General features: G+C 26.4%; 3 protein-coding genes across 3 annotated transcripts; all 3 read left to right on the top strand.

The window, feature by feature from the left end:
- Window positions 1-3415: 3415 nt before the first annotated feature.
- On the top strand, window positions 3416-10190 carry LOC123296019 (toll-like receptor 3; the record flags this gene model as incomplete). The annotated part of the gene is made up of 6 exons (XM_044877480.1): window positions 3416-3477; window positions 3653-3770; window positions 4664-5551; window positions 5621-6139; window positions 7570-7731; window positions 8700-10190. Coding segments are annotated over exons 1-6 (3240 nt in total), but the record flags the coding sequence as incomplete, so codon positions are not given.
- A 2998-nt stretch (window positions 10191-13188) lies between these two features.
- LOC123296018 (leucine-rich repeat-containing protein 15-like) lies at window positions 13189-14876 on the top strand. Its single transcript, XM_044877479.1, has 5 exons — window positions 13189-13249; window positions 13611-13808; window positions 14106-14497; window positions 14564-14785; window positions 14865-14876. The coding sequence occupies exons 1-5, from the start codon at window positions 13189-13191 to the stop codon at window positions 14874-14876; spliced, it is 885 nt and encodes a 294-aa protein (XP_044733414.1).
- Window positions 14877-15025: 149 nt separating this feature from the next.
- LOC123296017 (leucine-rich repeat-containing protein 15-like) lies at window positions 15026-17446 on the top strand. The gene is made up of 4 exons (XM_044877478.1): window positions 15026-15217; window positions 16241-16422; window positions 16822-17087; window positions 17253-17446. Exons 1-4 carry the CDS (start codon window positions 15026-15028, stop codon window positions 17444-17446), a joined length of 834 nt encoding a protein of 277 aa, XP_044733413.1.
- The last annotated feature ends 126 nt before the right edge of the window (window positions 17447-17572 follow it).

Genomic DNA, 17572 nt, shown 5'->3' with positions numbered 1-17572 from the left:
AAAATTTTAATTTATATTTTTAATAAAAAAATTGTTAAAAAAATGTAATATTTATAAAATAAAAATTAAAAAAAAATTTATATTGTATCCATTTGTTTAAATAATTTTAAAAAAGTCTTTAATATATTTTTAAATTATAAAGTATTGTATTATCCATGTTTTCCAGAGCCTAACATTTTTATGTATATTTGTGGTTTTAGTGAATAAAGGGTCATTAAATACCAGTTAAATATTTTTAATTAAAAAAAAAAAAAAAAATAGTATATAAGATACCAACATGTTTTTTTAAAACTTTACTTCTTGGCCAATGGCTTTTTTTTTTTTATTTAAAAACGATAAAGCGATTCATGTAAATGACTGGCTTTTTACGGCAACTGCAACGCCGTTTGCATTTTGATATATGTATATGATTATTTGTTAGAAATTGAATAGAAAATTTAAAATTTTTAAAAACTAGCAATGTTTTCGAGAGTTTATTTTACGACAGTTGAATTTCGGATATTTTCTTTTTTTATTGATGTTAGTTAGTATTAATGCGAGATGGGTGTCAGTAAAGCAATCGAATTTTTGTTTTGCATACTATTTCATTCTTTAGTTACAAAATTAAAGCATTAATTACAGATTCACTAAAATGATTTTACTAGGTTTTTTTTTAATTATTAAGATAATACTTTGCGCGTTTATTCCGTTAATTAACGGAAAAAAGAAAATGACTAATGCTTTAAAAAGAAATTGTCCTAAAATGATTCCAAAGTACTAATTTTCATAGCTTTTTCAGAAATGCATACTAGTAAACACAGCCAATGCAACCGCTCTCAGGTGCCAAGCGTATTTCATTCCTATCTCATCTTCACTAACACCAGTAAGAAATTTTTTGCCGATATCACTATATGGGCGTGAACGTAATATTGTATGGTTTCGATGATTTTGATTTCCTATAAAATTTTAAACATAGATGATTTTACCATGAAATGTATCGGAACATGAGCAACAGCTAGGCCACATGAGCGAATGTCAGTATAGTTAACAGACCCATACTGACTGGTGGTTTCCACAATACTTCTGGTGAATAGTTCTATTTAAGACAAAAATAACAAAATAGGTTAAAAATAATAGAGTGACTAGTAGTGTAACAACAAACATAGCGTTTACTCAGTAGTATACTCAGAAAAAAAATCTTATTACACTTTAATCTTTTTCTATGTACACTTACCTATAATGTGCCTCACTTCGCGAAAAGAAACAGATATTCTATTGAACGATGCTATTTACTTCAAATATAATATTTCATCTTAGATTCTTTAAAAGTAGCTCTGGCCTCTAAATTGATTTTGTAAATTGTAAGCATCAAATAGGTATGTATTATGTATGTATCGATGTTACCAATTATTATGTTCTACCTACGGTTTCTAATTATACATGTATATACAGATACTTGTATATTTTTTCTAAGAACAACAAGGAAAAATGTTATTGGCTTTTCCATGAAAAACGTAATATAGCATTGAATAATATAACATGATATTCTTAATTTATATTAATAATTATCACATGACTTCCGTAATGCTAATTGAAAATCATTCTTTTTTATAATTTTACATCTGGGCATAGGCCTACCACGAATATGACAGAATAAATGCGATCTAAGAAAAAATCTAAGAAAGAGGTGTTATAGACATGTGTTGAAGGTTCGATACGCGTTGAGTTAGTTGTAAGTGAAATAACTATTACTTTATTGCTACTATTACTTGAGTCGATAAGTTAAAGTGACCAGGAAAAATTGACTCTTTTAAAATGATCTTTATGATATTTTAATCAAACTCCATCCTTGTAAACGGGGCATCAAATATACTACTTTTGTAAACAAAAACAATGATTCGAATTATTGGAGTTTTTCTAATTTTTCTTTTCATACTAAATTCTCAAACAGTCCGTCCTTTGAAAACCGAATCTCGCGAAAGAACGGCCTCTGAGGCCTTTTGTTAACCCCGCCACTGTTTACATTTAAACAAATTTTTCCATCGGGTAGTTACATTATTAAGTTAACAATTTGTCAAGTTTTTTAATTCTCAAATGATAATTAAATATTTACTTTTTTTCAACCCAATGCCACTTCAGCGGTAGGTATTTTATGGAATTATACAGTTATTATTTAAATATGCTTGGTTATTAACTTCGAGTATTTAAAACTCTTAGATAGTTATCATAATATTTATTATTTAGATTTGTGAACAGATCTTCATAGATGGCTGTAAAATAAAATTAAAAATATTTATTACATAACTTCTTTTTTATGATTTCGAAAACATCATAAACAAAATTTGTAAAAAGAATCTTGTTTTTAATCTAGTCTATGGCCAAGAGATAGATCATTTCCTATGTTTTTTTGAGTCCCCGAATCGATTTTTAATATTTCAGATTTGTTCCCCAAGTAAATTTCCCCCCATCATAAAATAAGAAAATACTAGTTTGACCCGTACAGAATTCCATAGTGCGGTACCCGTGGCTAAAAACATGCTGGACAAATAATATATACGATAGGTAGGTGAGCCAAAGTTTAAGTTTCAGCTGTTTTAATTGAAACTGGTCGAAACCGAAACTGAAACTATTCGATCGACTAATGATTTTTAAATTTCATTTTTTGATGTTGTTTTAACAAAGCTTTTATTTATGACTTTATTTTATTCGAATTGAATTACTTAAATACGCCACTGTACAAAATTCAAACATAGGTAAGTTTAACAATTTGACCTTCAATGATACGAATATTATAAAGAGAAAAGATTTGATTTTTTGTTTGCTTGTATGTTTGTTTTTAATGTTTATCACCGAGTAAAATGGGCTATAATTTCAATTTTAAAAGCAAAGAGTTAATAGTTTGGTTTCATAATAAAAAGTAAAATATACAGTCAAACCTGGTTAAGCGAAAGTTCAAGGGAGCACAATTTCATTCTCACTTATAGAGGTTTCTCACTAACCCAAGTTTCTCGCTAATGCAGGTATATGGGTAGCGTTTCTCTCTTATAGAGGTACGCAGAAATAAGAAGTCACAGCAAGTGCGAATTTAGTAAAATTGAAGCTATAGTTTCTCTTAAATAATATAGATAAATAAACCTCGACTTATAGAGGTATAGATAAGTAGCAGTCTCACTTACGGAGGTCCATGAGGGAACAACGACTCTCTCTTACAGAGGTTTCTGTTTCTCGTTAATAGAGGTTTTGGGAGCTTAAAATGACGAGTCCTGGCTATTACTCTCATAGAGTTTTCTCACTTATCCAGTTCTCACCGTCTTAGGTTTGACTGTATTTCGACAGTTATGGAGGGGAGAAGGGAGTTGAAGGCTATAGCGTGGGGTAGTCTGTATCTTGCATGTTTTTCATTACCATTATAAAAAATGTTTGGAAGACAAGAAAGATGAAGCCTATAATGCGGCAGTCCTTAATTTTAAAATTGAAATTATCGAGCAAATCAGACGGGTAACTGCTAGTCTTACGTAATTGCTGGTCTTAGTTAAGTAGTTTCTAAATCTTTTTATTTTGCTTTTTTTCCTTAAGAACGTAAAAAATGTTTTAGTACATAGTATGAGGACAACTTTTAAACAAATTTTATTAAAAAATATTTAATAATGTTTTATCTATTATTGTAGTTAATTTTATGTTTAAATAATTGTATTTATGTGATTGCAAATTGTGAAGTTGATGGACAAGAAGTTGAATGTGATTCTGAATCAAATCTTAATGAAGTGAACAACTTATCCTCAACAATACGGGTAAGAATGTTAGTCATTTTCCCCAAAAATATAGATAGAGGATTTATGCTCCGTCGATACAGTCAAAGGTGAGATGTGTGTGTAATAAATCCGTTTCATGACCTCTAAAACACGGTTTATTGAGGATTTCTGATGTAGGTACGAAATATATCCTATACCTTCTGCTATTTTACGATTACTGTACCGGGTATATAGGCCTATATAGAAGGATGTTATAAAAGGGAGATTCCCAGGAACAGTATTCTTCGATGCTTTCTAAGATGCTTCGATTTGCTCATCTCTACAGACCTTCAAAATTAAGATACAAGGTTGAAGAATTGGTAGGTAGGTTGGGTTAATGTCAAGGAAGTTTCATTTATTGTTCCATGTTTGCGATTAAAACATGGAACAATTCTGTTTTTTGACGAAAAGGCGGAGGAATGATAAAAGTCTTTACAAAACAATATCCAAGGCTTAAAAAAAATACTTTAAGTTTTGGAATGAAAAAAATTTCAGTGCGATGATAATTTCAAAAGATACAGGATTTTAAATCTATAAGTAAGTGTCAATTTTGCTTGGAAAGCGTATATTTTGGTCCAAAAAGCTTCCATGGAAATTTTTTATAGCTCATTTTCAAGAAAAAAAAAACAAGCTTTCGAGTGGTTCTAACAAAATTTCAAAGAGGCAAGATGTAATAAAAAATTTTCAGCAATAGATTCCAAAACTAGAAAGTATCAGTCTTCAAATGAGCTATCGCAGTTCCAAATTCGATGATTTTTCGTAGAGATACGACTGTTTGAAATTTTGTGTTTAAAAAATTTCCTTTTTGGAAACAAATTTTTCCTTTAATACTTTGGTGTGTGTATTTTTTATGAACTTTCAAAATAATTATTTAATACATTTTTATTTTTTAGGATTCAATAACAAAACTAAAATATGGTGGAAGGAATGACACAAAATTACCACTGGAATCGTTTAAATTTGCCGAATTGCAAGTATTAGTCATCTACGGTACAAATATTCAAGAAATTGAAGGAGAAGCATTCTCAAATCTAGATTACTTAACACATTTAAAAATAGAAAGTAATAAATATTATTCTCAAATTCAACCAAAAACATTTGGCGGATTATTTCAATTAACAGAATTAATAATTACTACATGTCCAATAGAGATTATACGAAATGATACATTTGAAGGGCTTGGAGATTTAGAAACTTTAAACTTAGCAGATAATATTATTCGTGTTATTGAACCAAATGCTTTAAATTCATTAAGTAATTTAAAACATTTAATATTAAATAATAATGAAATACAACAAATACCAGCAGGATTGTTTTTGGGTAAAACGCGAAAAATTGTGTATCTAGATTTGCATAACAATGATATTGAAAAAATTCCACCTTTAAATCTTGCTACACATATAGTTGAATCGTATACTGACGGTGCATACTCTTCATATCCCACATCAAATATACAATCCATTAATTTAAGTGGTAATAAAAGATTCAAACCTGACAAAAAAAATAATCACCTTAATGAAAACTTGGTTGAATTCGATTTATCAAATACAGGCCAGACATCAATCCCACAAAATGAAAATATATTTAGTCCTACATTGCAAAAATTAGTCTTAAATTTAAATAACATTACGAATTTAACAAACGGAATCTTTGAAAGGCTAATTAATTTAATAAATTTATCAATTAATCGAAATTTAATTAATTCAATTGATGAAGATTGTTTTAAGAATATGATAGAATTAAGGGTTTTGGATTTGTCAGAAAATCATTTAAGCGAAATTTCAAAAATGTTGTTTAAAGATTTAACAAAATTAGAATTTTTATATTTAAATAAAAATCGAATAAGATCGTTAAATTTTGATGATTTTCAATATTTAAGAAATCTTAAAACCTTGAATTTAGCAGATAATAATATTACTTATTTACTAAAAGGGACGTTTAGTAATTTTAAATATTTAACATCATTGGATATTACTGGAAATGAAATTGCTTTAATTCAAGCAAAAACTTTTGAGAATCTATTTAGTTTAACTACACTTGATTTGAGCCGAACAAAATTACAAACAATCGATCCTGGTGTTTTGGATGCGAGGAATAAAAATAATTATTCAAAATTAACTTCATTTAAAATAAATTATGGTGAATTAACTCGAATAGAAAATGATTCGTTTTTATCATTAGTTCGTGTTACGAAACTTGATTTATGGAAAAATAAAATAATCGAAATCGAAGCTGGAGCTTTTCGTACAATGAATAAGTTAAAATTTTTAATATTGCGTGAAAATTTGATAGAAATTTTACCAAATGGATTGTTTAGTAATTGCCAGGATTTAGAGGAAATTGATTTATATTCAAATAAATTAAAAATATTACCGGACTATATTTTTTCAAATTTAAAATCGCTAAAATCAATTAATTTAAACTTTAATAATTTAAATTATATATCACCGCTAGCTGTTAAAGATTGTAATTCGTTGGAGCGTTTCGAAATATTTTTTAATAATGTGACATTTGTTGAAGATGAATTTTTTATGAATGCTCCACAATTGAAAAAATTTGTATTTTTTAAGAATCCAATTCAATGTAATTGTTATTTTGAAATGTTGAATACTTTGGAAAAATTAAATATTGAGCATGGTTTTCAACGTGATTCAGTATATGGTGCTATACCAGTTTGTACAGTTACAAACTTGGATACATGTGTGCAAGACCCAAATTTAAATTTAGATGTATTCAAATTATTTTTTCATATGATTAAAATTGGACCAAGACAATGTGATGTCAATTTAAACTGGAATAAATACTGCGCATAATACAAAGAACGCGTTTTTGTAAAAATTAAACTCTATAGCTATGTAGGTACTCTAAGGTAAATTGTTTCCGGTTCATTCTGTATCCAGTAGGACCACGATAGGCTAAAGTTCAAGGGACACTTTGAGTAAAACTTTGAGGGATACCTTTAGAGATTGATAGTGATACAGGATGTTTTTCCAGTCAATTCAGACAATTTACTGTGTGTGATGCGACTCCTATCTAAATCAAATGATAAGATTACACACGTATTACACACAATAAAATGTCTGAAGAGTCTTTCTTTGTCTTATACATAAGAACATCCATAAAAATTCTTCTTACTAAATATATTATAATGGCTAACGAGATGCTTTAAAAATGGTATCTATATTTTTAAATAACAGGTATATAGTTTAAAATAAAACAATGAGCTTTTTACAGATACATTCTCTTATTAAGTTATGGGAGTACTACACAACCATATATGAATTTTGCACAGCCATACGAAAGTTTCCAGTACTTTGGTATAGACCTATAATTGCTTACCTGTAACGAAAACGAGTTGACCTTTAATTGACTTTGTTTCTGTACGTGACCTAGAAGAAGAGAGTTGCTGAGGGCTTTTGGGACACCCTGTAAATTATATTCCGAGATTAATGAAATTTTACATATTTAACATTGTAAGAACGTCAATGCCTACATTGTAATTCAAAAGAGTACTTACAGTTTTCCCTTAACTTCGAATCAAATTGATAAAAAAAATTTGTACATCTGAAATTAAACCATCCCTATCTCACTTTTCCAATCCTGCAGGCAAAATTTGAGTTAAATGAAATATGTACGTGCTAGCTATCAATAAAAATATATTTATACTTTGAACTGATATGAAACGTCACAGTTCATCAAAATACCAGTTTTTAAACATGAAACAAAAAATTGTGGCAATATAAAAAATTGTCTGTTTTGGTTAAAAAAAGCATGCAAATAAAAATTGATCAAATTTATTTTAATAAAAGATTTAATAATGATTTTTCTATTATTGTTGTTGATTTTATGTTTAAATAATTGTAATTATGTAATTGCATATTGTGAAGTTCATGGACAAGAAGTCGAATGTGATAAAACATCAAACCTTAATGAAGTCAATAACTTATCCTCAACAATACGGGTAACTATTCAATAAAAATTATCATAATTTACATTTCACTTTTAAAATCTTCACTCACTTGATAAGTATGTCGGCCAAGTTGGACTAAAAAAAATTGTGTTATTTATTTTACTACTGCATAGTTTAAAACTACATGTTTAAGGATATACGAACACAAAGGCAATACTTCATAAAAAGCGTGTTTTTTTTTTATATCAAGTTGAACTGAGTCACAATCAATTATGAAAATTTTAGGGGGAGTTGTTCGACTATTTAAATAAATAAATGCCTTCAAAAATAGACATATTTAACATTGATTTTATGGTAAAACAGTAAATAGATAATATGTTTTCGTAGATTTCTCCAAAACTAGTCGGTGAAAATTTTTTAAATTTAAAAATATTTTGAGCTAGGTACATTCTTTGACTTTGTTTTTGAGTCGAGTACTTCAAACTGAAAAACTGGATCTTAACGAGGAGATCGGACTTAACGCTCGAATTTTGAATCATCGCAATATTTTATCCCGTGACATCTGGGTAGGCGGAAGCTTACCTTTGACGAAAACACATTGCCGGGCGGGGTTAAAGATGCGTTTCCGAATGTCTACTAAATGCTTTGTGTTCTGGCAGTTGTGTCTGTGACAACGTTGACGAATGAACGCTTATTTTCAACCTTGCTTCGTCTCAAAACATATCTACGTTAGATCGACAATGACTGAAAATCGGCTAAACTGTACCTCGCAGAATTCTCTAATTGAAAAACAGTGACTGAATTTCACATTTTGACCTTATTAAGTTCTCTTATTCGAAAAAAAGAATTTTTGGTTTTTATTGACTTTATGACCTAACATGGCGATTAAAAGTTTGAACCCTTCCCTTTGATAATTCCTGCGCACGGGCCTGGTCTGGTGACTTCTAAATTTTAATCTTTGAATTTGGACTTAACTAAAAAACTGAGAGACATATAATAAAATGAATGTATTATTTTAGGAAACGATAACAGAATTAAATTATGCTGGAAACAACGATACAAATTTACCTGCGGAAACGTTTAAATTATCTGAATTACAAATACTAAAAATCCACGACACAAACATTCAACGAATTGAGGGAGAAGCTTTTGCTAATTTAGATTATTTAACAGAATTACAATTAGAAAAAAATAAATATTATTCTGTAATTCAACCAAAAACTTTTAGCGGATTAGTTCAATTAACAGAATTAACAATAACTAAATGTGCTATAGAAGTCATAGGAAATGATATATTCGAAGGACTTACAGATTTAGAAATTCTGAATTTACGAGAAAATCGTATACGCATTATTGAACCAGATGCATTAAAGTCATTAAATAATTTAAAGGAATTATATTTAGATAATAATAAAATACAACAAATACCAGCAGGATTATTTAGAAAAACACCTAAAATTGTGCACTTGGATTTACATGACAACGACATAGAAAAAATTTCACCGCAAGAGTTTCTAACTAGTTTTACATTGGTTAGATCACCTAAAAATGGGGTAGAATGCATGGTCCTTCCGAAATCAACTTTCGAATATATTAATTTAAGTGGTAATCAGAAATTAAAATTACAAAAGCGTAACTTTAATTTTCAATCAATAATTGAAATTGATTTGTCTTTTACCGGATTGGTCACAATTCCTCAAAATGAAAGTGTATTTGGTTCCAAGTTAAAAAAATTAATTTTAAATACAAATAATATTACAAAATTAACAAACGGCGTTTTTGATAAGTTAACTAATTTAACAACTTTATCAATAAACCAAAATTTAATTAAATCATTCGATGAAGATTGTTTTAAGAATATGGTTGAATTAAAGGTTTTAGATTTATCTGAAAATCATTTAAGTGAATTATCAAAAATGCTGTTCAGAAATTTAACAAAATTAGAGGTTTTAAATTTATACAAAAATCGCATACGATTGTTAAATTCGGACGATTTTGAATATTTAAGAAATCTTCAAACTTTAAATTTAGGGGATAACAATATTATTTATTTGTTGAAAGGGACCTTTAATAAATTTAAATACTTAACGTCATTGGTAATCACTGGAAATGAAATAATTACAATCCAACCAAAAACGTTTGAAACATTATTTAGCTTAAGTACACTCGATTTGAGCAGAAATAAATTACAAACAATCGATAAAGGTGTTTTAGATGCAAAAAATAAAAAAAATAATTTAAAATTAACTTCATTTAAAATAAATTTCAGTGAATTAACTCGTATAGGGAAGGATTCGTTTTTATCATTAGTTCGTGTTACAAACCTGGATTTAAAATCGAACAAAATAATTGAAATTGAATCCGGTGCATTTCGTACAATGAATATGTTAAAATTTATAACTTTACGCTTTAATTTGTTAGAAACTTTACCAAATGGTTTGTTTAGTAATTGTCTCGACTTAGAAGAAATTGATTTATATGAAAATAAATTGAAAATATTACCAGATTATATATTTTCAAATTTAAAATCACTAAAATCAATTAATTTAAATTTTAATAATTTAAATTATTTATCTCCGTTATCATTAAAAAATAGTCCAGTGGAACGTTTAACAGTACATTTTAATAATTTAACATTTGTTGAAGACGAATTTTTCATTAATTCTCCACAATTAAAATATTTTACATTTTTCAAGAATCCAATCCAATGTAAATGTTATTTTGAAATGTTGAAAACATTGGAAAAATTTAATATTAGACAAGGTACTCATTCTCAATCAAGACATGGTGAAATACCACTTTGTACAATAACAAACTTGGAAAAATGTGTAAAAGATCCAAATTTAAATTTAGAAGTATTCAAATTTTATTTCCATATGATTAAAATATCTCCAAAAAAATGTATTGATCCAGATTTTTGCTAAAAATACACCCCGTCCTAACTTTATTCTCTATTAACGCTCTTGAGGTGCAGTACGTTTACACTTGTTCGTTTTTCTCTGATAGTTTAGTCAACAAGTTTGCTCGTTGGAATGATGTCTAGAAAAATGTGTTAGAAGCGTTTTTCAGCACATAATTTGCAAAAGTTATAAACAATTAAAAATGAAAAAAATGATTATTTATAGTCTAGGTAATGTTCTATTTATGCTATTTTGAATAAATAATAAAATTTGTTAAAAATTTTTTTCTAAGTTGAGTTTAATAGAATCTAACCAAAAAAAATCCTCCTTAGCCCCAGACTGTTTTCAATTTAAAATTTCAATTTTCTGTTGAACTTTAATGAGGATACCAGGGACTATGTCTATCGAGAAAACATTGGAAACACTAGACACAATCGCCTCCGTTCTTTTACGTTTAACATAAATAAATACGGTATTTTTAACGCGAAAAGTTTCTGCGCATCTGCATAAAAGCGAATATGCATTAAGTCGCCTGTTTCTGCTGAACAAGCCCATTTTATTTGAATTTCTAAGTAATATATGATACATATAATCCTATTTCGCTATGATCATGTATATTGATATAGGTATTCAAATATCGATGTAGTGAAGTCATATTATGACTTTGTGTTTTAGCCAGGGCTGGATTTATACAGCCAAGGTCCCAAAGTGTCCTGGGACCCTCCAACAATCAAATGCAAAAAATTTAATAAGAATCAATCAGCAAATGGTTGATGTAAAACTACATAACTCAGGGTAATGTAAAAATCAGAAAGTCAAGATAATTTAAAAAAATTATCCCCTTACATGGAGCCCCTATGATTTTTGGCCCGGGGTTCCTTAAATTCTTCACCCGGCCCTGGTTTTAGCGATGATTTTGAAGAGTCATATTTTTACATGAGTTTCAATTATTTTAAGTAAAAATCTAGCCCTCAATCATGTTATTAAAAAAGGGCTCGAAGGAGGACTCTAAAACGTTTAATCTTTGATTTTAGTTTCTTTTCTTTAAAGCACTTAATCGAAAATGATCAAAATTAATTCGTGCATATTTCTCCTAATTTGTTTATATAGAAAATATTTATTCAATTTATAAATTAAACTTAAAATATAGCTAAAGTTGTTGCATTTTAATTACAATTTGAAAATAAAAATTTTCAAAAATTTTTTTGTTTTTATTATAAATATATACAGATTTCAATCAATTTCAAGGTCACATCATATATGTTTCTTATTTTGAATAAAAATTTCCTTATTAATAATTATCTAATAATAAACTATAAAATATTGAATAATCGCTTGCAAATTATTAAACACAAGTAAAATTTACAAAATTTAAAAAACCCCCGAGAATTTTTTCAGATACCCTAAACTCGCCTTTGAAACGTATCTAAGAACACTCTCCATTAAATTACCTTTTGCCTTAAAGCCTTCTGGAAACTGAACCGATTTTGAGGATCATCGCCTATTTTTTAGTTGTTCTGGGTATGGAACCCTAAACTCGCACTTTAAACATAGCTTAGAACTCTCCCCATCAAATTACCTTTCAAAGAAAATTAAAAAAATCAAAATCGGTTCAAACTCTTTGACGCTACGATGCCACAAACAGACACACACATGCATCACATATCTTATTTTTTACGACTAAACTATAAATTAAAGGCACATTCACATCTATATCTGATAGACTGTACCGTACGTAAACGATATGCCCATATGTATTGATTACCATTTGAATAATGTTATAATTAAAAATAAAACAAAATAATCCGTAAATTATAAATTTTATTTGTGACGCTACTGCCTTTCATAGATATTTTAAAAGTATCTACCTACCTATAGAATGAAATTACTTCTTAATTTTATATTATTCATAATTATGTGAGCTTCGGCTATTTTTTATTAAAACTTTAATTTTAAAATAAGTTTTCAAACTGGTTTAATAATCATGCATATTAATTTTTTTATATTATTTTTATTAATTAGTTTTAATAATTATTATAAAGTTCATGGCTTTTGCAATGTTAATAAACAAATAGTAAAATGTGATGTTTCATCAAATTTAACTGAAATTAATGCGCTATCTACATCTATCCGGGTAAGTATTGTTTTATTAACTAAAATTTACTAAAAAACATAAAAACACAAATCAACGAGTAAATACGTTTTATGTCCACTAAAACTCAATGGAAGATAATCCTGATGTCGAATTGGCCATTTTACCCAAAAAAAATGTTAAACTAGATTTGATACCATGACAAAATTTGAAAGTGAAATTAAAATTGATTAAGAACGAAGAAGTTATAAGCAATCAAAGATTGCATTCAAAGGTTGACCATCTCTTTTTAGCAAAACAAAGTTTTGTATGTAATCTCTATATGGCAATACCCACGTATGACGTCACTAGTGGATATCTTCCTCTTTGTTTAATAAGGAATTTTTAAAGCGTTCATATCTTGCATAGGTACTAGCAAAGATTTTTAAAAACCAATTTCACTCTTATATTGTTGAAATAAGAACTCTTCAATTAAAGTGATAAAAAAAATTTAGTCCGATCCCCTATTAAAGCATAATGAAAAATGAGGAAAAAATATCTGCTTTTTGTATGCTTGAACAAGCTATTCATATTATTTGTAATCAATTTTGCTTGAATTAAAAAACTTAAACTCTTCTCAAATATTAAAAATTATTTTATTTTATATTTTTCTCAGAGTACGGTAAATCAACTGAATTACCATGGAAAACTTGAAACATTCTTACGATCAGAAGCGATTAAATTACCATCTTTACAGTCATTAAGGATACAGGACACAAATATTGCAAGAATTGAAGAAAATTCATTTAAAAACCTCGTAAAATTAAATGAATTATATCTAATACACAATGTTTTTTTAACATATATCGAACAAAAATCACTGAATGGCTTAATTCAATTAAAAAAATTATTTCTACAAAATTCATCAATTGAAACTCTTCAAAATTACATATTTTTAGGTTTACATGCATTGGAAGAACTAGATTTACATAGCAATCGAATTCGAGTAATTGAAAAGAATGCATTTGAATCATTAAATAATTTACAAAAATTAAATTTAAGTTATAATTTTCTAGAAACAATACCAAATTGTATTGGAGATATTCCACAGTTAAAATATTTGGATTTAGCTAATAATCGAATAAAACTAAATGGAAGTATTGTATTTTTACCAGAAAATACTTTTATACCTAAAACAAATAATATAGAATATCTGAATTTGAAAGGAAATCGTCTACTAAATTTACAATCAAATTCCTTTATCTTTTTAGTAAATTTAAAAGAATTAGATTTATCTTCTAATTTTTTACAGACAATACCAAAAAATATTTTTCCATCTACTTTAGAAAAATTAAATTTGAATAACAATAAATTAGCAATTATACCAAACGAAATATTTAATACAAACTTAAAAATATTATCTTTAAAAAATAATTTAATCAATTATTTTGAAGAAAATTGTTTTGCAAATTTACATCAATTAATTTACATAGATTTATCGAATAATCAAATTAAGGAGATACGAAATGAAATATTGGATTCGTTAAATAATCTCAAAGTTCTCTTACTCAATGAAAATTCTATTCAATCGATAGACGGAGACAGTTTTGTAAATTTAAATCAGTTGACACACTTGGATTTATCAGTAAACAAGTTAACGGGAGTAGAAAATAAAATTTTTGATTCGTTAACAAATTTAAAATTTCTTTCATTACATGATAATTTAATAAGCACTTTCGATGAAGAATGCTTTAATAATTTGAAACAATTATTATTCTTAGATTTATCAGTAAACAAGATAATTGAAGTACCAAATTATGTCTTTGATTCATTAATTTCGTTAAATGTATTAAAATTAAATAGAAATTTAATTAAATCTTTTGATGAAAAATGTTTTGTAAATTTAAATCAGTTAACACACTTAGATTTATCAGTAAACAAGTTAACGGAATTACTTGATAGAGTTTTTAATTCGTTAACAAATTTAAAAGTACTTTTGCTCAATAATAATTTAATAGACATATTTGACGATGATTGTTTTATCAAATTACAGCAATTATCATTTTTAGATTTATCAACAAATAAGATAATTGAAATTCCAGAAAAAGTATTTGATACGTTAAACGAATTAAAAGTACTTTTATTGAATAATAATTCAATAAATTCATTTGTTGATTATTGTTTTATGAATTTAAAGAAATTGATTTATTTAGATTTATCAGTAAACAACATAGGCGAAATTCCAATAAGAGTATTTGATACGTTACCTATATTAAAAATACTAAAATTACAAGATAATTTAATCAATTCATTCCATGAAAATGGTTTTTCAAATTTATTTGAATTATTATACTTAGATTTATCATTAAATAATATGGCAGAAATTCCTAATGATATATTTAACTCCTTAAAAGAACTAAAAATACTTTTACTTAATAATAATTCAATCAGTTCAATTGGTGACGAAAGTTTTATAAATTTAAATAAATTAACGTATTTGGATTTATCAGCAAACAAGATAAATGAAATTCCTGAAAAAGTTTTCGATTCATTAAATATTTTAAACGTACTTGTATTAAGAAATAATTTAATAGATTCGTTTGTTGAGAACTGTTTTGTAAATTTAAGTAAATTACAATATTTAGATTTATCAGTAAACAAGATTGACGAAATTCCAGAAAAAGTTTTTAATTCAATAATAAAATTAAAAGTTCTTTTATTTAATAATAATTTAATAGATACATTTGTGGATGATTGTTTTACAAATTTGAATAATTTATTTTATTTAGATTTATCAGCAAACAAGATAAACGAAATTCCAATTTTAGTTTTTGATAAATTACATTCATTAAATATTCTTAAATTACAGAATAATTTAATAGATTCTTTTCATGAAAATGGATTTGTTGGTTTGGATCAATTATTATACTTAGATTTATCAGTAAACAAGATGAATGAAATTCCTAATAAAATATTTAATTCCTTAAGAGAATTAAAAGTCTTATTACTTAAAAATAATAAAATTAATTCTTTTGATGATGAATGTTTTAAAAGTTTGCACAAATTAAGCATCTTAGATTTATCAGAAAACAATTTAACTGAAGTGTCAGAAAAAATATTTGATCCATTAAAAATGTTAAAAATATTATCTCTAAAAGAAAATTTAATATATTTATTTGATGAAAATTCTTTTCAAAATCTACATCAATTATTGTATTTAGATTTTTCAGCAAATAAGATAATTGAAGTACCCGATAAAATATTAAATTCTTTAAGCTTTTTAAAAGCTTTATCTTTTAAACAAAATGAAATAAATTCATTTGTTGATAATTGTTTCGAAAATTTAAACCAACTAGAATATTTGGATTTATCAGAAAACAAAATAATAGAAATACCCAAAAACGTTTTCAACTCGCTAGAAAAGTTAGATGCGTTATTATTACGGGATAATAAAATAAATTCATTTGATGATAATTGTTTTGAAAATTTGAATAATTTAAAGTATTTAGATTTATCAGTAAACAGGATGGTTGACATACCAAATAAAATATTTGATCCCTTAACCGATTTAAAAATATTATCATTTAAGAACAATTCCATTAGATTAGTTGATGATGAATCTTTTTCTAATTTAGGCAATTTACAATATTTAGATTTATCAGTAAATAATATTACTGAAATTCCAGATCAATTGTTTAAATTATTAGCCAATACTAATAAACAGAATATATTTAATGAATTTTGTTTTGAAATTCCAACAGTATCTGATTTGTTAGTTGATTTTGAAAATAAAATAAAAATGTTATTATTTACCGATAATCCATTTGATAAAATTTTTAAATTATTAGGAAAGAATATAGAGGAAATTCCAGAAAAAATATTTGTTGATTTCATGGAGCAAAATTCAACAAATATCAATCATTTCTTAGTTGATAAATTAGATTTATATCTAAACAACATAATTCTAAATTTTACGCTGATAAATATGAATTTCAACTTAAATTTAGACTTTGTAAATTTTAGAAAATCACATAAAAATTGTTTTGACTTGAAAGTAAATTATCACCATGATAATTATTCAAAATTAACATACTTAACGATTGATTCTAATCAATTAACGGTGATTAATAACGAAGTATTTTCGCCGTTAGTTTATTTAAATAAACTGAGTTTACAATCGAATAAAATTCATGAAATTGATCCCGAAGCTTTTCGTTCCTTGATTGACTTAAAATCTTTAAATTTAGGCCATAATTTGTTAGAAATTTTACCAACAGGACTATTTACAAGTTTAAAAAATTTACAAGAAATTAATTTATCTGCTAATAAATTAAAAATATTGCCAGATAATATATTTTTAAATTTACAATCACTAAGATCTGTTAATTTTGATTTTAATAATTTACATTATTTATCTCCGTTGGCTTTAAAAAATAGTTCAGTGGAAAATTTAACAATTTACTCCAATAATGTAACTTTTGTGGACGTAGATTTTTTTGTGAATTCTAAATTAAAAATTTTTATATTTTTTAAGAACCCCATACAATGCATATGTTATTTTCAAATGATGAATACGTTACATAATTTAAATATTGATAAAGGATTTAATTATCAATCATATAATGGCTATATTCCAATTTGTGTTGTTACTAATTTTGGAACATGTATTGAAAATCCAAATTTAGATGTAGATTCAGATGCATTTCAGCAGCATTTAAATGTTTATTATCGTATTATTAACTTTACTCCTGAAATGAATTTGGAATCTCAACAACTGTATGAAATAATTGTTTGATTGCTCGAATGTGCAAAAATATTAATTTTAATTAATGGAAAATTCTGGTCTAAAATTGGTCTAAAACATCAAAAATATCGAACAGTATTTTAATTCGGTGGTATAATTAGATTAATTTCACTATCT

Source organism: Chrysoperla carnea, chromosome 3 (assembly GCF_905475395.1).
Source record: "Chrysoperla carnea chromosome 3, inChrCarn1.1, whole genome shotgun sequence".
In the NCBI taxonomy this organism is placed as follows: Eukaryota; Metazoa; Arthropoda; class Insecta; order Neuroptera; family Chrysopidae; genus Chrysoperla; species Chrysoperla carnea.
The sequence above is the reverse complement of the archived record's forward strand: the minus strand, read 5'-3'. Positions and strand labels throughout refer to the sequence as shown.